Here is a 22885-nt window from a genome sequence, read left to right on the forward strand (position 1 = left end):
CAAAAGAGCTCTGCTGATTCATCAGGTCTCTGACCGTTGTACAATGTGAGGGCACAACAAATAAGCTGGATGGTCTCAAGAAGGCTAATGTGTTCTTCACTTAATAATAAACACATTAGTCAGGGGAAGTACTGAATTTCACTTTTCTACTGCAAACTCTGACTCATCGCAAAGAGAAACAAAGAAAAATTCAAAGTCAACTTTTACCTCCATCCAGTCTGCTTAGGGTCATCAAAAGCTGGATGTTCTGTGAGCCAGATCATCCATTTTCACTGCCCACACTATCCATTTGTTTTCTTCAAACAGCATTTTACACGAAATGGGAACAATAGTGAAGACAGGAAGAGGGTAAACCAAACCAGTCAATTACTCTCGAGTGGTCAGATCTGCTTACACAGTAGCAAAAGTCTGCAAACGACAGCTTTTCTTCCTGATCCTTTAAGCACCGCTTCCTGCTATTTCAACTGTTGACAACAGGTCATTCACACCCTGCTGAAATGTCTACAGACAACTTCAGATGGGTTCCTACTACAACTGAATATCAAAGCCGGGAGGAAGACTGACTCAAGAGAAAAGAGCTTCTGCTGAAAACCAAAGTGAAGGCAAAGGAAAATGCCACAGTGGGGTTTTGATACTCACTGTGCATTTAAATATCCATCCAATACTGGTCTATGGCACAGGGTCCCATCCTCCTAACATGTACATCACACAAGAACACAAGGACTCGCTATGGTGAGAAGAGCATGCATGCTAAGTCGCTTCAATTGTGTCCTACTTTTTGCAACCTTATGAACTGAAGCTCACCAGGCTCTTCTGTCCACGGGATTCTCCAGGCAAGAATACTGGAGTGGGTTGCTATTTCCTTGCTCATGAAAGGGCTCATGAAAGCCCCCACATGAAAGGGCTATTTAAAATGTTTCTTAAAAGGTGGAGTCTCAGTAAATCAAATATCTACCAAGTCACAAAAATTAAACAAGTCATGGGGCAAAGAAACTTAAAACTAGGAGTTAGAGGCCACCTACCAGTTAAGGGTAACCAGAAACTAAAGAACACAAGTTCTCATATAACAGAATTGAAGATATGGTAATTTACAAAGGACCTATGTCTATGGTCTGGGTAGAATCACCAGGACAGTCCTGTCTGAAGCCCTGCCCTTTCCCACCATCTCACATGGCTGGTTGTGAAACTGGGGACCTCAGCTCCAGCTGCCATCGAATGTCCTGGTTTTCTTTTCATCAGTTCTCACAGGCATGGTTTTACAACCCACTGGACAGGTGGCAGCTGTGAGCCAGTGGTCACCGCCTGCACAGAGCATAGTGGTTTTGTCCAGTGTTGTGACTAGGCAGCCACCATCCAGATACTGCAGGCTCCAGATCACTCAGGACGTTTTGCAGAAGGACTAGGAGTCCTAGCTGTTGTCTGAAAATCTTCCAGTAAAATCAATAACATTTATCGAAACCTGCAGAGCAAGAGTCATGAGGGAGAACCTTCCAGGGAGCCCTGTGGAGCTCCTCCCTGCTGTGGGGCTCCTTCCTGCCGTGGGGCTCCTCCCTGCTGTAGAGCCCCCTCTGGGAAATGCCCTGTGAACAGGTTTCCTGCAGGCACAGAGCCTAACACTGTGGGAAAAACACAGATACCAGGAATTCTTATCCACGGCCCCAGGTGACTGGACGCACAGCCCACGTGGCTCCCCTCCACCCTTCCTACGTCAGTCTTCCTCGGGTGATCCAATTCTGAGTGCATCAGCTCTTCCCTGTGAGACCCGGAGGTGAGGGGGTGAGCTGTGCAAACGTCCTGAGGAGCTGAGCGCTGGGCATAGTCAAGACACGACACAGATCCGGGGCTTGGAGGGGGCAAGGAGGTGACTGACAGGAGAAATGAGACAGCACACAGAAAGGGAGAGCAGGCAGGGAAGACACTTTACAAACTTTGGCTTCTACTCAGAGTGAGATGGGAGCTGCTGGTGACTTTTAAACAAAGGAATAACGTGGTCTTGCACAGGAAGGACCCTGAATGAGAAGAGACTGAACAGGGCAAGAGTGGCAGGAGCGAGCTCAGGCCGTGGTCCATGGGAGACAGATATTGGCTTAGACCCCGGCGGTGCAGGGACGGCAGCGGCGGTGGGAAGGGTGATGAAATTCGGGAGAGATTTTACAGACAGAGCTGGCAGAACGTGTGGGGTGGTCACAAACTGAGACATCACGGATGGCTCTCAGAATTCTGGACTGTGTGCCTGGAAAATGGAATCACCACTAACGGAGAAGCAGAAGAATGATTCAGTGGGCTGTATCAGGGACTGAATGTGTGACATCTTAACTTCAGATGCTTACTTGATATTCAAATGAGATGTCAAGTAGCCAGCTAGCTACACAGTGTGCAGTCCATGGAAGGGGTCCTGGCTCAGGGGACAAACCCAGGGGTTTTCAGTGCACACGTATAAAGCCACAGAACTGGATGATCTCCAAGAGGAGAATAGACAGAAAAGAGAAAGAGGTCCGAGCATGTAGTTCTGGGGCACTTCACACTGTGTACCGTGCCCCGTGACCAGATCAAAACAAAAACCTGGGACCAGGCTAGGCTCTCCTACATCACCTCAAGGATGAGGGCTGGTGTGTCCGGCATCAGCCGGCCGCTTGGCACGTTCCCCCAATGGGCACTCAGGGCTTGGTTTTTCCTCCAAAGCTCTGCTTAATTCCCCAGTCCTCCCATTCATTCAACAGGCTTTCTCTCTCTACAACTGTGAGGGAGAAGCAAGGCTGCATCCAGTTTGCAATGAGAAAAGAAAGTCTGGGAAGTACGAGGTAGCAGAATTCACACAGGAAAAATACTTTTCTGCCTCAACTGCATGCCTTTGTTCTTACTCAAATCTGTTCTCTCTCTCTTTTTAAAACCTTTTAAATTTTGTATTGGGGTATAGGCAATCAACACTGTTTTGACAGTTTCAGGTGAACAGGGAAGGGACTCAGCCATACACGTACGTGTATCCATTCTCCCTTAAACTCCCCTCCTATCCAGGCTGCCACCTAACGTTGAGCAGTTTCCTGTGCTATTATGGTAGGTCCTTGTTGGTTATCCATTTTAAATGTAGCAGTGTATACATGTCCATCCCCAGCTCCCTAACTGTCCCTTCCCCTCCCCATCGGCAATGTTATTTCTCTTTAAAAAAAAAAAATCCTAGTGTTTTAAAATTGAAGTATAGTTGAGTTACAATATTGTGTTAGTTTCAGGTATATAGCAGGCAATTTGGCTACACACACACATATATATAGTCAGATTATTTTCCATTATAGGTTATTATAAGATACTGAATATAGTTCTCTGTGCTACACAGTAATTCCTTGTTGCTTATCTAGTTTACGTAGATAAGTTTGTAGTATATATTTTGTAACTGTCATTAGGACCATAGGATTAATGGATATAGACCAAATCTTTTATTTCTATTTTTCAGATCTCCATTATTCCCACCCAGACTATGAGTGCCTGAGGACAGGCTTGGATCTTATTCCCCACTGTCTATCACAGTTCCAGAATATAGTTGCTACCCAGTCAATATCCATTTAATGAGTAAAAACTTGTACCAATTTTCTTGCATTATTTCTTCTTTGCATTAAATTTTAATTAAAATAGATTCCTTTTCAGGCCTGTCTACATTTTCTGTTGTCAAATGTTGCCTAATTCATACATGTCTTTCACTGACATTCTTTCTCTGGGGGGAAAATGGGAGGAAAGAAAAAAAAAATCACCCACTTTTTTGTAGAACTTCTCATTCAAATCTTGTCTCTTTGCAAAAAGAAGATGGCCTTTGAGCATCCCTCGGTATAAATACTACATGTGTAGTAAAAGCACGGATTTTGAAAAATCTGTCCCTCTTCGTCAGCGCTTCTTGTTCAGTCATTACTGAAATATTTATTCCTGGGAAGTTTCCCCACTGCAAATAATCCCCATGAGAAGCAGTTTAATCAGTCACTTGCTTCCCAAGAACATGGGTGTGTTGCCAACCTCTTCAAAACTGGCTCAGTGCCCTAATGATGTTATATGCAAATACTATTTTAAAGAAAGAAGTTGTTGAAACACGATATGTGCCCAGGGTGTGTATCTTATGGAAGAGTTCTACGTGGCAGTACAAACAGTTGCTCACTTCTTAGAGAATCCCCACATTTTCCAGGTCTCATTCTTCTTATAGTTTTTTAAAGAGCCCTGTCTTTGAATGGACTTCCCTGGTGGCTCAGAAGGTATAGAATCTGCCTGTAGTGCAGGAGACCTGGGTTTGATCCCTGGGTCAGGAAGATCCCCTGGAGAAGGGAATGGCAACCCACTCCAGTATTCTTGCCTGGAGAATCCCATGAATAGAGGAGCCTGGAGGACTAAAGTCCGTGGGGTTGTAAAGAGTCGGACACGACTGAGCGAGTAACACTCTGCCTTTGAAAGGGCCTCCACTGTTACACTGGTAACCCACAGGGTAATTTCACTCCAATTTCACCATCCCTTCCTCCTCCAGAGGTATGCCCAGGGTTCAAGCACTTCTCCCTTGCTCTCTAAACCTATCCAGCTAAGTGTTTCTACCAGTTGTGTAAGATCAGTCCTCAGTTATGAGGCTCAACTGACTCACACACTGCTCATTTGCTTTTTTAAAGCAACATTTAGTTGTGATTCCAGCTGGGAGTAAAGGTGAGTCTCTGTTGTATGTGAAGTCAAAGAACTGCAAAACCTGGACCCAAAGAATATGCAAGCATTTGGTAAATGCCAAAGGCGATACTTCATTTGAAAAAAATACATTATTCCCCCAAATGGTACTAATCCAAATACGTGTGGGAAAAGGAAGCTGTAATAGTTACATACAGGTACTCTGACATAAGACTACTTATAGTCAATCCCCCTTTTGGCACTTACTAACTGTATGACGATGGGCAAGTTACTTAAACCACCTGGGCATTCATTTTCTTTTCTGTGAAATAAGATTAAATAACCTACCTCATAGGATTGCCATGAAGATCAAATGAGATTATGAGATCATACACATAGTAAGCCCAATTAATGTTAGTTTGATCATTATTGGTATAGCTTCATTTCCTTCAACAAAATAAAATCCAGATGAACAAAGATAAAAATGCAAGACCATTAAATTTACTAGAATAAACAGAGAACCCATACAATTCAACATGAAAAAAAAAAAAAAAACCCACACAATTAAAAAATGGGTGGAGAGCCTGAGTAGACATTTTTCCAAAGAAGACACACAGATGGCCAAGAGTCACAGAAAAAGATGATCAACATCACTAAACATCAGCGAAATACAAATCAAAATTACAAGGAGATATCACCTCATAACTGTAAGAATGCAAATGCTGATGAGAATGTGGAGAAAAGGAAATCTTTTGCATTTTTTTAAATTTTAGCTTTAATTGGAGGATACTTGATTACAATGTTGTATTGGTTTCTTTTTTTTTTTTTCCTTCTTTATTTTTTTTTTAATTTTATTTTATTTTTAAACTTTACATAACTGTATTAGTTTTGCCAAATATCAAAATGAATCCGCCACAGGTATACATATGTATACCTGCCCAACAGTAAAGTGAATCAGTCATAAGTATACATATCCTCTTGAATTGTTGATGGGAATGTAAATTGGTGCAGCCACCATGGAAAAGAGCTTGGCGGTTAGTCTAAAAATTAAAAATTAGAACTGCCATGAAAGTGAAAGTGTTAGTCGCTCAGCCTTGTCCAAGCTTTTGCAACCTCATGGACTGTAGCCCACCAGGCTCCTCTGTCCATGGGATTCTCCAGGCAAGAATAATGGAGTGGGTTTCCATGCCCTTCTCCAGGGGATCTTCCTCACCCAGGGATCAAACCTGGGTCCCCTGCATTGCAGGCAGACTCTTTACCATCTGAGCTATCAGGGAAGCTTGCTATGAAGAAGCAAATTCTTTTCTGAGTATTTATCTGAAGGAAACAATACTAATTTGAAAAGATGTATGTACCCCTAGTTCATTGCAGCATTATTTATAATAGTCAAGCTATGGAAGCAACCTAAACGCTCATCAATAGATAAATGGATAAACGAGATGTGGCACATATACACAATGGAATATTACTCAGCCATAGAAAAGAATTAAATCTTGGAATTTGCAATAACATGAATGGAGCTACAGATTATTATAAGTGAAACAAGTCAGAGAAAGACAAATACTATATGATTTTACTTGTATGCGGAATCTAAAAAATGAACATAGGTAATTTATAAGCAGAAACAAAGTCATAGATACAGAAAACAAACAGGTGGTCGCCAGAGGGAAGCGGGGAGAAAAGGAGGGAAATGGATGAGGGAACTTCAGACGCATAAGCTTCCTGTTACAAAATAAATGAGCCACAGACATGAAATGGACAGTGCGGTGAATATAGTCAATAGCAATGTAATATCTTTGGTGACAGATGACTAGGCTTAATTATGGTGATCATTTAGAAATGTACTGAAATACTGAATAACCATGTTGCATACCAGGAACTAACACAGTGTTGAACGCTGATTACACCTCACAAATAAACTATTATGAAAAAAAAAATCAGATTTGTGATTATCAGAGGCAGAAGGTAAGGGTAGGGAGAGTTGGATAATGCAGTCAAAAGGTATAAACTTCCAGTTATAAGATAAATAAATACATGGGATGTATTTATGTATAAGATAAATAAATACAAGCATGATAAAGATCATTAACAGTGTTTCATGTTATACATGAGAATTGTTAAAAGAGGAAAATCCTAAGAGTTTTCATCACAAGGAAAAATTTTTTCTATTTAATTTTTTATCTATATGAGATAATGGATGTTCACTGAACTTACTGTGATAAACATGATGCATGTAAGTAAAATCATTATCATGTACTCTACACTTATAAAGTGTTTTATTTAATTATCTCAGCAAAAATGGAAGAAACAATTACTTGACTAATACATAGATGAATACTTGTACAATCTGCCAAGCATGATGTGAAACCAGGAGCAAAAGTAAAGACTGCTATAACAATCAAATGAACACTGAAAATATTTTAGACATATAATAGGTCTAAAACCGAACTGGGAACAATAGTTTCAATACTCATGTCACAGGGTTATGTCCCTAATACATATACAGCTCTTAGAAATCAATAAGAAAAAGATAAGAAACTCCAAAGAAAAACTGATAAATGACATGATTATGTAATTTATAAAAGAGAAAGAAATATTAATAACCAAAAATAAAAAAGGAAAACTAGACACTGTCACTAATAATTAAATACATGCAAATTAAAGCTGCAATTGTTTATATCTGTGTGTGCGTCTGTGTGGTGTCCAATTGGCAAAGCTGACTTAAAAGACTTAATACCTAGCACTGGTAAAAGTTTGAAAAAGTAAGCACTGCTTGCTACTCACTGAGGCAATGACCAAAGCCATCCCCAAGAAAAAGAAATGCAAGAAGGCAAAATGATTGTCTGAGGAGGCCTAACAAACAGCTGAGAAAAGGAGAAGTGAAAGGCAAAGGAGAAAGGGAAAGATAAACACATCTGAATGCAAAGTTCCAGAAAATAGCAAGGGGAGATAAAGCCTTCTTAAGTGAAAAAGGCAAAGAAATAAGAGGAAAACAATAGAATGGGAAAGACTAGAGATCTCTTCAAGAAAATTACAGATACCAAGGGAACACTTCATGCAAAGATGGGCACAATAAAGGACAGAAACAGTAGGCGGACCTAACAGAAGCACAAGAGATTAAAAAGACGTGCAAGAATACACAGAAGAACTATGCAAAAAAAGTCTTAGTGACCTGGATAACCATGCTGGTGTGGTCATTCACCGAGAGCCAGACATCACGAGTATGAAGCCAAGTGGGTCTTAGGAAGCATTATTATGAACAAAGCTAGTGGAAATGACAGAACTCGAGCTGAGCTATTTCAAATCCTAAAAGATGATGCTGTGAAAGTGTTGTACTCAATATGCCAGCAAATTTGGAAAACTCAGTAGGGGCCACAGGACTGGAAAAGGTTAGTTTACATTCCAATCTCAAAGAAGTGCAATCCCAAAGAATGTTCAAACTACCATAAAATTGTGCTCATTCCACATGCTAGCAAGATCATGTTCAAAATCCTTCCAGTTAGGCTTCCACAGTACATGAACCAAGAACTTTCAGATGTACAAGCTGGATTTAGAAAAGGCAGAGGAACCATAAATCAAATTGCCAACATCCGTTGGATCATAGGAAAAGCAAACGAGTTCCAGAAAAACATCTACTTCTGCTTCCTTGACCATGTTAAAGCCTTTGACTTCACAACAAATTCTGGAAAATTCTTAAAGAGACGGGAATACCAGACAACCTTACCTGCCTCCTGAGAAACCTTTATGCAGGTCGAGAAGCAACAGTTAGAACTGGACATAGAAAAATGGACTGGTTTAAAATTGGGAAAGGAGTACATCAAGCCTGTATACTGTCACCTTGCTTATTTAATTTATATGCAAAGTACATCATGTGAAATTCCAGGCTGGATGAAGCACAAGCTGGAATCAAGATTGCCAGGAGAAATATCTATAACCTCAGATATGCAGATAACACCACCATAATGGCAGAAATCGAAGAGGAACTAAAGAGCCTCTTGATGAAAGTGAAAGAGGAGAGTGAAAAAGTTGGCTTAAAATTCAACATTCAAAAAACTAAGATCATGGCATCTGGTCCCATCACTTCATGGCAAATAGATGGGGAAACAATGGAAACAGTGACAAACTTTCTTTTCTTGGGCTCCAAAATCACTGCAGATGATGACTGCAGCCACGAAATTAAAAGATGCTTGCTCCTTGGAAGAAAAGCTATGACATAGTTAAAAGCATATTAAAAAGCAGAGACATTACTTTCCCAAAAAAGGTCCATCTAGTCAAAACTATGGTTTTTCCAGTAGTCATGTATGGATGTGAGAGTTGGATTATAAAGAAAGCTGAGCGCCGAAGAATTGATGCTTTTGAACTGTGGTGTTGGAGAAGACTCTTAAGAGTCCCTTGGACTGCAAGGAGATCAAATCTGTCAATTCTAAAAGAAATCAGTCCTGAATATTCATTGGAAGGACTGATGCTGAAGCTGAAGCTCCAATACTTTGGCCACCTGATGCGAAGAACTGACTCATTGGAAAAGACTCTCATGCTGGGAGAGATTGAAGGCAGGAGGAGAAAGGGACGATAGAGGATGAGATGGCTGGATGCTATCACGGACTCTATGGACATGAGTTTGATCAAGCTCCAGGAGCTGGTGATGGACAGGGAAGCCTGGCGTGCTGCAGTCCATAACAACTGAGCAACTGAACTGAACTGAAGTTATAGCAGAAGTGATGCAGGGATATGAGTGAAACTGGCAGAAGAAGAGACAAAAATAGATCAATGAAATAAGATAGAATCCTCAAACAAGTCCTTATATAAACAGGAATTTATTTTGCTGTAAATAATAGAATTCAGATGAGTTGGAAAAAAGTAGTATGATTATAAATATACCATATGAATCAACTATATCTTCCCAGGCCAGGTGGTATAACAGTAAACAATCCACTTGTCAATGCAGGGGATGCAAGAAATGTGGGTTCAATCCCTGGGTCTGGAAGATCCCCTGGAGAAGGAATGGCAACCCACTCCAGTATTCTTGCCTGGAAAATTCCACGGACAGAGAAGCCTGGCACACTACAGTCTGAGGGACTGTGAAAGAATCAGACAGAAGTGAGCACTCAGAGCCTCAATGATCAAATGCTTAAAACTTAAGAAAAAAGTTGTGACATTTTACCTTTCATCTTATACAAAAATCTGGTATTTTGAAAAGGTAAATGTAAAACCAAAGTAATAAAAGTATTAGAAAAAAAATAAAAGCTTAGAAATAATTTTCAGGTGAAAAAGGTCTTTCTAACCTAGACAAAGCACGTAAGTGATTAGATTGCAGCCGATTACACAAACATCTAAAACTTCTTGCAGGACTTTCCTAGTGGTACAGTGGATGGGAGTCCACGTGCTAATGCAGGGGACACTGGTTCCATTCCTGGTCTGGAAAGAGCCCACATGCAACGAAGCAATTAAGCTCAGGTATCACAACTACTGAGCCTGTGTTCCAGAGCCCACGAGCTGCAACCACTGAAGCCCGTGCTCTGCGAGAAGAGAAGCCACCACCGTGAAGAGCCTGCACACCGCAAGAAGAATAGCCCCCACTCGCCACAGCTAGAGAAAGCCCACGCAGCAACACAGACCCAGCACGGACAAAAATAAAATAAACACATTTAAAAACAAATAAATAAAACTTCTGTGCAGCAAAAGATATTTAAAAATAAAACATTATGAATAAGCAAAATGTGGTACATACAAACAATAGAACATTATTCAGCCTTAAAAAAGAAGGAAATTCTGATACATTCTACAACAGGGATGAGACTTGAGGACATTTTTCCAAGTGAAATAAGCCAGTTACAAAACTGCAAAGACTCTTCCATTTCTATGAGGTACCTGGAGTATTCATGGACTAACTGAAATGGACTGGAATGGGTGAATTTAACTCAGATGACCATTATATCTACTACTGTGGGCAGGAATCCCTCAGAAGAAATGGAGTAGCCATCATGGTCAACAAAAGAGTCTGAAATGCACTACTTGGATGCAATCTCAAAAATGACAGAATGATCTCTGGTTCGTTTCCAAGGCAAACCATTCAATATCACAGTAATCCAAGTCTATGCCCCAACCAGTAATGCTGAATAAGCTGAAGTTGAACGGTTCTATGAAGACCTACAAGACCTGTTAGAACTAACACCCAAAAAAGATGTCCTTTTCATTATATGGGACTGGAATGCAAAAGTAGGAAGTCAAGAAACACCTGGAGTAACAGGCAAATTTGGCCTTGGAGTACAGAATGAAGCAGGGCAAAGGCTGATAGAGTTTTGCCACGAGAATGCGCTGGTCATAGCAAACACCCTCGTCCAACAACAAAAGAGAAGACTCTACACATGGACATCACCATATGGTCAACACGGAAATCAGATTGATTATATTCTTTGCAGCCAAAGATGGAGAAGCTCTATTCAGTCGGCAAAAACAAGACTGGGAGCTGACTGTGGCTCAGATCATGAACTCCTTATTGCCAAATTCAGACTTAAATTGAAGAAAGTAGGGAAAACCACTAGACCATTCAGGTATGACCTAAATCAAATCCCTTAGGATTATACAGTGGAAGTGAGAAATAGATTTAAGGGACTAGATCTGACAGATAGAGTGCCTAATGAACTATGGAATGAGGTTTGTGACATTGTATAGGAGACAAGGATCAAGACCATCCCCATGGAAAAGAAATGCAAAAAAGCAAAATGGCTGTCTGGGGGGGCCTTACAAATAGCTGTGAAAAGAAGAGAAGCAAAAAGCAGAGGAGAAATGGAAAGATATAAGCATCTGAATGCAGAGTTCCAAAGAATAGCAAGAAGAGATAAGAAAGCCTTCCTCAGCGATCAATGCAAAAAATAGAGGAAAACAACAGAATGGGAAAGACTAGAGATCTCTTCAAGAAAATTAGAGATACCAAGGGAACATTTCATGCAAAGATGGGCTCAACAAAGGACAGAAATGGTATGGACCCAACAGAAGAAGAAGATATTAAGAAGAGGTAACAAGAATACACAGAACTGTACAAAAAAGATCTTCACGACCCAGATAATCACAATGGTGTGATCACTGACCTAGAGCCAGACATCCTGGAATGTGAAGTCAAGTGGGCCTTAGAAAGCATCACTACAAACAAAGCTAGTGGAGGTGATGGAATTCCAGTTGAGCTATTTCAAATCCTGAAAGATGATGCTGTGAAAGTGCTGCACTCAATATGCCAGCAAATTTGGAAAACTCAGCAGTGGCCACAAGACTGGAAAAGGTCAGTTTTCATTCCAATCCCAAAGAATGCTCAAACTACCGCACAATTGCACTCATCTCACACACTAGTAAAGTAATGCTCAAAATTCTCCAAGCCAGGCTTCAGCAGTACGTGAACCGTGAACATCCAGATGTTCAAGCTGGTTTTACAAAAGGCAGAGGAACCAGAGATCAAATTGCCAACGCCCTCTGGATCATCAAAAAAGCAAGAGAGTTCCAGAAAAATATCTATTTCTCCTTTATTGACTACACCAAAGCCTTTGACTGTGTGGATCACGATAAACTGTAGAAAATTCTGAAAGAGATGGGAATACCAGACCACCTGACCTGCCTCTTGAGAAACCTATATGCAGGTCAGGAAGCAACAGTTAGAACTGGACATGGAACAACAGACTGGTTCCAAATAGGAAAAGGAGTATGTCAAGGCTGAATATTGTCACCCTGCTTATTTAACTTATATGCAGAGTACATCATGAGAAACGCTGGGCTGGAAGAAGCACAAGCTGGAATCAAGATTGCTGGGAGAAATATCAATAACCTCAGATATGCAGATGACACCACCCTTATGGCAGAAAGTGATGAGAAACTAAAGAGCCTCTTGATGAAAGTGAAAGAGGAGAGTGAAAAAGTTGGCTTAAGGCTCAACATTCAGAAAACGAAGATCATGGCATCTGGTCCCATCACTTCATGGGAAATAGATGGGGAAACAATGGAAACAGTGTCAGACTTTATTTTGGGGGGCTCCAAAATCACTGCAGATGGTGATTGCAGCCATGAAATTAAGAGATGCTTACTCCTTGGAAGGAAAGTTATGACCAACCTAGATAGCATATTCAAAAGCAGAGACATTACTTTGCCAACAAAGGTCCGTCTAGTCAAGGCTATGGTTTTTCCAGTGGTCATGTATGGATGTGAGAGTTGGACCATGAAGAAGGCTGAGCGCTGAAGAATTGATGTTTTTGAACTGTGGTGTTGGAGAAGACTCTTGAAAGTCCCTTGGACTGCAAGGAGATCCAACCAGTCCATTCTGAAGGAGATCAGTCCTGGGTGTTCTTTGGAAGGAATGATGCTGAGGTTGAAACTCCAGTACTTTAGCTACCTCATGCGAAGAGTTGGCTCATTGGAAAAGACTCTGATGGGGGAGGTATTGGGGGCAGGAGGAGAAGGGGACGACAGAGGATGAGATGGCTGGATGGTATCACCGACTCAATGGACGTGAGTCTGAGTGAACTCCGGGAGTTGGTGATGGACAGGGAGGCCTGGCGTGCTGCAACTCATGGGGTCGCAAAGAGTCGGACACAACTGAGCGACTGAACTGGAGTATTCAGAGACAGAAAGCAGAATTATGGTTGTGAGGGGCTAGGGAGAGAGTGGGGAGTTGTCATTTAATGGGTACAGCATTTCAGTTTTGCAAGATGAAGAGTTCTGGAGATGGATGGTGGTAATGCTTGCACAACAATAGGCATGTCCTTAATAACACAGACCTGTGTGCTTAAAAACAGTTAAAATGGTAAATTTTATATTATGTGTTTTACCACAATAGAAAAATTTGGGAAAAGGAGCTTACACTAGAAGAAATATTTGCATCATCCATAAGAGACAACAGATTAAGAAACTGAATACCTGTAGAGCTTCTGCAGTAAACAGACATAAGATAAAACAACCCTATAGAACAGTGAGCAAAGGACATGCACAGGTGATTCACATAAGAAACACACAATCCATAAATATTTAGAGATATTAAACTGCAGCTGTTACTGCTGCTGCTAAGTCGTTTCAGTCGTGTCCGACTCTGTGCGACCCCATAGATGGCAGCCCACCAGGCTCCCCCGTCCCTGGGAGTCTCCAGGCAAGAACACTGGAGTGGGTTGCCATTTCCTTCTCCAATGCATAAAAGTGAAAAGTGAAAGGGAAGTCGCTCAGTCGTGTCCGACTCTGTGCGACCCCATGGACTGCAGCCTACTAGGCTCCTCTGTCCATGGGATTTTCCAGGCAAGAGTACTGGAGTGGGGTGCCATTGCTTTCTGCAGCAGTATTCAGCAAAATGTAAATTAAAATGTCTTACTGAGTTTCACTCATTCACCAGATTTGAAATTTTAGATAAAAAAAGATAATACCCAGTGTTAGGAAGGATGAGGAAAACAAATTCTCATGTGCTGAGTTTAAATTATTAATAGCACCTCGGGTGGGTCAGCTGTGCAATATGAAGAGTTTTATCTATCAAAGTGAAAAATGGATAAACTGTTTGATCCACAAATCTCTCTCCTAGGATATTACACTCAGGCTTAAGCACAAAAGTGAATGCCCAATTTTCCCTGAAGCACTGTTGCTAATGCTGAATAATTTTAGTTAACTTTGATGTCGATCAATAAGGGAAAGGATGAATAAATATCTCTAGCTAACATAATGAAAAATAAGAGTAAGTATTATTACTTTAGAATGTAGCCATTAATAAAAGAGGTACAGACATGATAGAGGTCTAAGACTTGGGGGTGAAAAAGTAAGCTGCACGATGATAGTAAGACCTCATTTACATTTATTAAAACATAATATTGGAGAAGGAAATGGCAACCCACTCCAGTATTCCTGTCTGAAGAATCTCATGGACAGAGTTGCTGGCGGGCTACAGTCCATAGAGTCGCAAGAGTCGCACACGACTTAGCGACTAAACCACCACGTACACATATATTTGCAAATGTATACCAAAAAAAAGTCTTGGAATAATAGGTACGAACCTGAAATTTCCCTCTTCTGAGTGAGAATAGGAGTGACAAAGTTCGTTCTACATTTCCCCCCTATACGTCATATATATATTCATTTATTATTTGTATTATTTTTAAAACATAAAAAATAAAACAGATAAACTAGAGTAAATAGCTTCTGAAAACAAATAGAAGGTTGTGACCACAAGGACACAGCTTTTATAAAAGAAATCTGCGCTACAGAACTATGAGGAATCCTGCTTGGAGGGAGGGGAATTTCTCACAAGTTCTTATCTGTCTCGTATCTCCCCATTTCATATATTTTTTTCAGTCAAAGAGGACTTCCTCCAGAGAAAGCAGGGCTAGGGCTCAGTGTTCCTGTAAAGTGAGCAGGATGACACTTGCTTGGCTTTCCTTCTGCTCGAGCCTACAGCATTCCCACGAGGAGAACACACTCTTTCCTCTTGTCAAATCACAGCACCACCTCTTTCAGACCATGATCGTTTTCCTGATTTGGTTCCTTTTTCAGGACAAATGGGCCACAAAAAACAACAGAGACTTTGGAACACCTCTGAGCACCACTGGGGGTGTCCCCAGTCTCTCAGGTTAAAGAGGTGGAAGGAAAAACCCAGTATGTAAGTAAGTATTCTCCCCGGTGTGGCTCCAGTCCCCACTGGACACCTAAGACGGCCGTTTCCTCTCAAGGTGGCCGTTGATACAGAAGGTTTAGACGCATTTGCTGAGACAACAGGAGGCAGAACAGGTACCGCAAGGAGGCAAGTTACAGCTGAGAGTTAGCCCTACCCAACAATGAAATGTTAGGTGGTGAGCTCCCTGCCACTGGAGGCATTCTAACAATACTGAAAGCTATCAGCAGAGGCGCCAAACTCAGCATGCCCTTGAAGATTCTGAGTAGGTAACAGGCTGGTGTCCAGTGCTTTTAAAGACTCCAAGAATAATTCTGAGGCACAGCTAAGTCTGGAAAGCCCTGGCCACTATGACTATTTGGTGCCCTTCAGATTCAAGGGTCTCTAAGTGCAGATTAAAGCAGCTCAGGAGAGAGGCAAAGCGCTCTGAGGACAGAGTGCTACAATAATGAAGCACCATACGCGGGGGGCGGGCGGGGGGCACTCCACAAAGGGTCCTAAAGTTTGAGACACAGACAGTGCTTACAGGCAGCCTCCAAAGCCAAATCCTGACTCTGCCACTTGCTAGCTGTGTAAAGCACAGACAAGTTGCTTAACTTCTCTGGGCCTCAGTTTTCTCACTGATAAAATCAGAATGGGAAAACTGTTACCCACCTCAGTGGTGAAGCTTAAATCATTCTCGTGTATGTACAGTACTTAGTGCCTGATCCATAGTTAGTGTGAACGGTTATTATTTCGTAGAGGAGGAAACAGAGGCTGAGGCCATAAGTTAACCTGACCCACGTCCTAAAGTCAGTTTAGACTTGAGAATAAGATCCACAGCTTCTTTCCTTCTAGCTCAAATTAAATACATGGCATTCAGTTCTATCAGAGCCTCTGCCTATATTGATCCCTCTTGAGTTGGAGAATAAACTTGTTCAGAGCCTTCAAGCTTGTCAGTTACCAGGCACCCTTGCCCCGTGGCACTGAATACTGTGCCTCCAGCCACAGGACAGGCAGGCAGGACGGATGGAGGCACGAGCCGGCCAAACACTGTCAAGAAAGGGCTCTCAGTGCTCCGCGACGTCACCGCCACCGAAGCCAGCTCTATGGTCTTGGACAAGTTGCTGAATCCCTCCGTGCTTTTTGCCTAGGAAAGGGCTGTCTGTAAAAGGGTGAGAGGCGGCGCGGTTACAAACACAAGGCTTCCATCGCCCAACCGGCCAACTTGGTGCTCCTTCCATTCGCTTGGCGTCTACCCCAGACACCACCGCATCCCCAAGAACTTTATCGGCTGCACCTGCGTGTGAGCGCCTCTCGCTTCCAGGTGTAGAGGGAGGTGGAGAGAGGTCCCCGACCGAGAGAGGTATGACCGTCAGGTAGGCGTTAAAGGAGCGTGAGGGACGGCTGGAGACCGCAATTAACACCCAAGTAACTCTGGGGTGCTGGGAACGAGGCAAAAGTGGGTCAAATGGGAATTTTAATCCCACAAATATCCCCCGACTGCCTTGCGAAGGACGCGGTGGGATGGGGACTGTAAACGCAGGGTGGGCACCGTCGTGGTTACGCACGGCGTGCGCTCTGGCAAGAATGAGTAGTTACGCACCCGACCGCGGGTCACCGGCGAAGACCCCTCGAAACCCCTTCTCGGGGCAGAGCGAACTCCCCAGCCCAAGCAAACGCGAGGCCTCGGGGCACTGAGCAGGAGAGCAGAGGGCTGAACTCCGGGCCGCGTCCAGACGGCAAGGGCCGGCGGAGAATCCACCGAGGGAGGCGGCGCGAGCGGGGCGCGCGGTCGGGTACTCACCCCGCGGGCCGAGGGCTCCGCGAGCCGGGCCGAGTCGTCGGCGGCTGGGCTGCCGAACCGCGGTGCGAGACCCGGGAGAGCGCGGGTGCGGACGTGCAGGGCCGACCCCGCGCCTGGCCTATGAATCAGCTGCGGGGCGCGCGCCCAGGGGCGGGAATTACGGGAAAGCCGCGGGGGAGGGCAGAGGGCCGAGGACTTTTGCAATTTCCCGTCTCGCTGCGCACTCTTGGCACTCCTGGGACCCACAGGAATTCTCTTCCTTTGGGTCCCCCGGGGGGAGAGCGGATGGGACCCTGCAGAGGTGTGGGACCCCGGGCCTCGGCGGCCGGGCGGGGACCGGTGGGAAAGGAAGTGGGCGAGGCCTGGGAAGGAAAAGTGGAAACCGAAAACGGCGGGCCGGGCACCCGGGCGGGAGCTCCGGCCCCCGCAGGCTGGCCACCCGGGCGGGAGCAGAGCGGAGCGAAGCGGGTGGGATCCCGCGGGGCCACTTGTTATCCCGGCCTGGAGGCACACCCCCTGGGCTTCCCGGCAGAGATTCTTTGGGCACAGACAAGCGCTCCAGGCAAACTTCCGACTGTGTGGGGTTTAGAGCAATAAAATTTGAATTCTAGGATCCTGGTTCGCGTTCCTCCCTAGAAACTCCCTGGCAGATACAGTTGTCCTTGCAGTAACTGTCCCATAGCCTTACACAAAGAGCTATGTGTGCTATAACGTGGCTTCCTTTTTCTCTTAATAATGCTATTTAATCTTTGAAATACATATTTCAAAATACAGGGCCCTTGAAATGCATATTTGCCCTCTGTTCATAGTTACATGGGGGCTTACCTGGTGGTACAGTCGGTAAGGAATCTGCCTGCAATGCAGAAGAGCCTGGTTCCATCCCTGAGTGTGGACGATCCCCTGGAGAAGGAAATGGCAACCCACTCTAGTATTCTTGCCTGGGAAATCCCACGGACAGAGGAGCCTCGCAGGCTACACAGTCCATGGGGTTGCAAGAGTTCGACAAGACTTAGCCACTAAAGCACCACCACCATAGCTATATGATAGACTAGCTAAAGGCATATCCACCTGGGATCTGGTATGGAAACCATCTAAATATAGCTGCTGCGGTGCCAGCCTTGGACCCAGAGGGAGATTGGTGGGGCTGGGGTGCTGGACAGGGGCGCCCTGCAGCTCTGAAATCTTATCCGTGGGACCTGGCTCTGGGCGATTAAGACTGATGAGATTCAGGTGCTGCAAAGTACCACAGTGATTGGGAGAACTAGGAGTAATGGAGAAGGACCACTCATGAATCGTATCTTAAGAGTCACTTCTTGAATTGACTGAATGGCTCAAAATGTCAGAATCAGTGCAAATGATTTTATGTTTAAAGCCCAAATACTTTTATGTTTGTCCATGTTTAATAGCTCCTCCCAATGCCATCCCAGGGAAAGAGTTCTTTTTAGACAGGTTGTGTCTGATGCTGCCAGGAAGACCATGATGCATACAGTAAATATTTAATGATAATGAAGTTAAAGGTACGTGTGTCTAAATAAATGTAAGGTACTTTGCCACACCTCTCATTACGGGTTTTAAAGAGTCCATTAGTTTAGCCATCTGGCTATGGAAGCTCTGTCAAACCAGGTCCTGAGGGTGAGGAAGGCTTTCTGATTGACTTTTTCATAGTGTGAAAAAAAAAAAAAAAATACTGAGTGTGATGAATTTCTGCAAAGTGAGTCTTAACTTGCTTTGGGTTCCTCTAACAATTGAAAGAAACTAAGTTGCAAAATATTCCCTGCTGTTGGTTCAGGACCCTCCAGTTCCCCTGGTGAAATTCTAAATTGGCCCCCTTACACAAAGGTCAAGGAGAGGCAGACCCATTCAGATTGGTTCAGTTCAGTTGCTCAATGTGTCCGATTCTTTGTGACCCCATGGACTGCAGCATGACAGGCTTCCCTGTCCATCACCAACTCCCAGAGCTTGCTCAAACTCATGTCCATTGAGTAAGTGATGCCATCCAACTATCTTATCCTCTGCCGTTCCCTTCTCCTCCTGTCTTCCATCTTTACCAGCATCAGGGTCTTTTCAAATGAGTCAGTTCTTCACATCAGGTGGCCAAAGTATTGTAGTTGCAACTTCAGCCCCAGTCCTTCCAATGAATATTCAGGACTGATTTTGTAGGTGGCAGTTTAAATAAGCAAGGAACTTACATAGGAGGCTTGTCTCCCACGGTAGCGAGATGAATAAATCTCTACATCTCCTCACCCACCTGCCAGAATCTTAAAAGTTATATAGAAGCCTTAATGGGGTTCAGTCCTGTGTACAGACCCCATGATCTTAATAACACATTGTTCTGTCAAGGTTGCATCCTTGAAAATGGCTCCTGGTACAGATACAGCCAGCAGAACATATATTCCAAGGACAGGGGAGGGGATAAGGAGGCTCTGATTGTCTGGGGTTGGAGGGTCAACCAGAGGGGACATCCTCTCGATGACATCCTTCCACAGGTGTCCACATAAAATTCACTTATTTTGTGCACCATTCTAATTCCTTGCATATACTCCTCTTTCTAGAGACTAGTTAGTGTAGCACCTGTAAATCTGTGATCATTCCCTTAGGATGATGTACTAGGTTGAATAGTGTCCTCCAAAAATTCATGTCCACCCAGAATTTCAGAATATGACCCCATTTGGAAATATAGATTTTGCAAATTTCATCAAGTTGAGCCTGAATTAACCCAATGCCTTTTATTCTTATAGGAAGAGGAAAATGTGGACACAGAAACCCAGGAGGAACACCATGTGATTCCTGAGGCAGAGATTGGAGTTATTCTGCCTCAAGCCAAGGAATGCCAAGGATCACTGGCCAGCAGCAGAAGCCAGGAGAAAGGTACAGAGAAGTATGGTTTTCAGCAGAGTTTAATATGTTGTCAAAACAAAGAACATTAAACAAGTCAGGGATACATTCCTTTAAGGTTTCAAAAAAAAAAAACAACAACAACAGATCAGCACCTACACAGGGAGTTAGTATGACCTTGGCACCTGGAAAGGGAGTCTTGTTATTGAACGAGTATCAGCCCTGGTATCCCAGGAATGGAGGCGTTTAATAATGCATTTAATCTTTATTTTTAACATGGACATTCTTCTGGTCAGTGCTCCCTTTTCTTTCATAATTAAAGCAGATGGACAATGTATTTTTTTCTGAATTTTTTTTAATTGAAGGATAATTGCTTTACAGAACTGTGTTGGTTTCGGCCAAACATCAACATGAATCAGCCGTAGGTATACATGTGTCCCCCTCCCTCTTGAACCTCCCTCCCATCTCCGCCCCCACCCCACCCCTCTAGCTTGTTACAGAGCTCCTGTTTGAGTTCTCTGTGTCAGAGACAGGCTGTTTTAGTTAGCATTAAATTCAGGTTAACTTGTGTATAAGCCAGAATGACTTCCCTAAATACCTCAATATGCAAAAATTTCCTTTAATCATTTCCATGTCCCTTTTTCATTCTCTGTCTGTCTCCTAGATGTTGGCCTGTCCCAGGGCTCCATCGTTGATTCTCTCCTCTGAATCCACAGTCTCCCGAATGATCATGTCCATGCTCCTGATTTCCATGGTCACTTGTGCTCCGATGAACCTTGAATCTTCCTCTCCATTGCAATTTTTTCATCTGAACTACAGACCAACTTATTTGTACATCAAAATCAATATGTTCAAGTTCAAATGCTTCACTTTTCCACCTTTGATTCTCTTATATTAAGTGAATGCCCCAACCTTTAACTCAGATACCAAATCAAAAAACCTGGGAATGATTCTTGATCCATCCTTCCTCATCTTTCACCAGAAAGTCTCATATATGTAACTATTGTTGCCAAAATCTTGGCCCCCTGTCCACCAGTGCCAATAAAGAATACGAAAACAGAGTTTGGAGGAAATAGAAAAATGGCTTTATCTTTGCCTGGCAAAGGGGAATACATAACAGGCTCAAGTACTGCGCCCCATCTCTTGGGAATAGAGAGAGGTTTTATAACCTCATGAAGGTCTAGCATTTTCATTCTTTGCAAAGTTTCAAAACAACTACAGCTGGCCTGAGGTAACTCAGCAACCAGGTCTGGTTTCCCTGAAATAATTGGCCCGTGGCCTTTTTTTCTGAAATGCAGAATGCTCCAAGCGATTGTAAGGGAACAAGAATGCCAGGTGTAGGGTATAATCTATACGGAGTCAGAGAGTAATTAGCTTTGTGAAGGACAAGCCCAACTACAAGTGTTTGTTAGTAGTAGCAGCTAAAGAATGACCAAGATTGTTTAACTCTTGCAAGCCTGTTTGGCTTGTATGTGCGAAAGGCCATTCACTCATTTCCATTTTTGCTGCAACACTATGACAGGAGAGACGTGAGTGGAATGTTAGTTAGCCTTACCCTATCCAGTTTCTCAGGGGAAATACAGTCCTATAAGTATCAGGAATATTACATAGATCTGTCTATGGATGTAAATATGGAAGAGGGCATGGCAACCCACTCCAGTATTCTTGCCTGAAGAATCGCCATGGACAGAGGAGCCTGGTGGGCTACAGTCCATGGGGTCGCAAAGAGTCGGACACGACTGAAGCAACTTAGCACACACATAGATATAGATGTATGAAATCATCTATGTAAGCTGTGAAATATAAATTATTATTCTATTTGTTAAACTGCTACAAGTATCTATAATTACATATTTGGCAGTATTTGATAACCAGACTGATAGAATTTGAAGGAATTGGGAGTTTTCTGAAAAAAGTGGCTTCATCAAGTAAGTAGTGGATGATGATTTACAATTACCTTCATGGATAAGAATTCTCTATTTCTTTTTGGATGTTATCACATTTGATATATTAAAGATTCACTTTTAGGTTTTAAAGCATGCTTCTGTGGTTATGATTGTTGGTGATATTGGCATTATTTCTAAGAAAACAATGGAAATTAAAATGTTATTTGGTAAATGTATTCTTATATTGCAAAAAACAAAACAGGAATTTTGAAAAGTTTCTAATATAAAATATATCATAAATCTTGACTAGCTAAGAGACAGTTATCATTTCCAAATGTGTATATTTTTTTTAAAAATCAAAAGCAAACGAAAAAGGGAGCTGACAATGACAAAGCAAGGTGTTAAATATTATAGGGTCACATGGAGCTTTCATATTTTAGAATTTCAGAAGATTCCTTTAAGTACTTGAGTATGAATTGTTTTCCTTCAGTGTCTGTTAAGTGGATTTAAGTGAGGGATAACAGCATCCTTAATAGTTCTAAAGGAGTTTCTTGGTTGAACTAAATGTTAGTGGAAGATTGGTTGAAGGATTGATTGCTTCTACACATTCCACCCTCTCCTGCGTATTCCAGTAGTTTTCACACCTTATTCCAGAATTCGTCAGAAACCAGACCATAGTAGTAGTGTTAGTTGCTCAGTTGTGTCTGACTCTTTGTGATTCCAAAGACTGTAGCCTGCCAGGGTCCTCTGTTCATGGAATTCTCCAGGCAAGAACACTGGAGAGGGTTACCATTCCCTTCTCCAGAGGATCTTTCTGACCCAGGGATCCAACCCAGGTCTCTTGCACTGCAGGTGGATTCTTGACTCTCTGAGCCACCAGGGGAGCATTTTGGATTTTTTTCTTTTTTTTCTTTTTGCTCCATGGGCTTTAGAGATACTGTTGAATATGTGTTTGCTTGGATAACTGCTTTTATTCTTTTAGCCTGTGGTTATGGGGATTAATAAAAATGAGCATAGTAATTAATACTACAGGACAGACCATTAATCCAGTCAGGAAGGAAGTACTTTGAGGGAGAGTCAGGTGGGAACTTTGGGAACTTTTGAAAATGATTTGCTAACCTTGACCTAAAA

The 22885-nt window shown here is 42.9% G+C and overlaps 1 protein-coding gene and 1 long non-coding RNA gene across 5 annotated transcripts in view; one reads left to right on the forward strand and one right to left on the reverse strand.

Annotated features, from left to right (window-relative positions):
- The window catches only part of OSMR (oncostatin M receptor), a 68163-nt gene extending 49952 nt beyond the window's left edge, over window positions 1-18211 (reverse strand). Inside the window, exons 1-2 of one of the 3 annotated variants that reach the window (XM_055555335.1) lie at window positions 18102-18211; window positions 17859-17933 (exon numbers count right to left, since the gene is read on the reverse strand). In XM_055555335.1, the coding sequence (XP_055411310.1) occupies window positions 17859-17933; window positions 18102-18124 (98 nt within the window). In that variant the 5' untranslated portion in view covers window positions 18125-18211. Of the gene's footprint in view, window positions 1-16832; window positions 17008-17033; window positions 17284-17858; window positions 17934-18101 lie in introns of those variants that run through there. The other 2 variants (XM_055555336.1, XM_055555337.1) reach the window with 2 other exon arrangements.
- Window positions 16281-21892, forward strand: LOC129633384 (uncharacterized). 2 transcript variants are annotated; one of them, XR_008705045.1, is made up of 3 exons: window positions 16281-16605; window positions 19772-19901; window positions 20533-21892. It is a non-coding gene; the product is annotated as an uncharacterized LOC129633384 (long non-coding RNA). The 2 variants fall into 2 exon arrangements; XR_008705046.1 differs by having other exon boundaries at window positions 16281-16592.
- Window positions 21893-22885: the final 993 nt, after the last annotated feature.

Source organism: Bubalus kerabau, chromosome 18 (assembly GCF_029407905.1).
Source record: "Bubalus kerabau isolate K-KA32 ecotype Philippines breed swamp buffalo chromosome 18, PCC_UOA_SB_1v2, whole genome shotgun sequence".
Taxonomy (NCBI): Eukaryota; Metazoa; Chordata; class Mammalia; order Artiodactyla; family Bovidae; genus Bubalus; species Bubalus kerabau.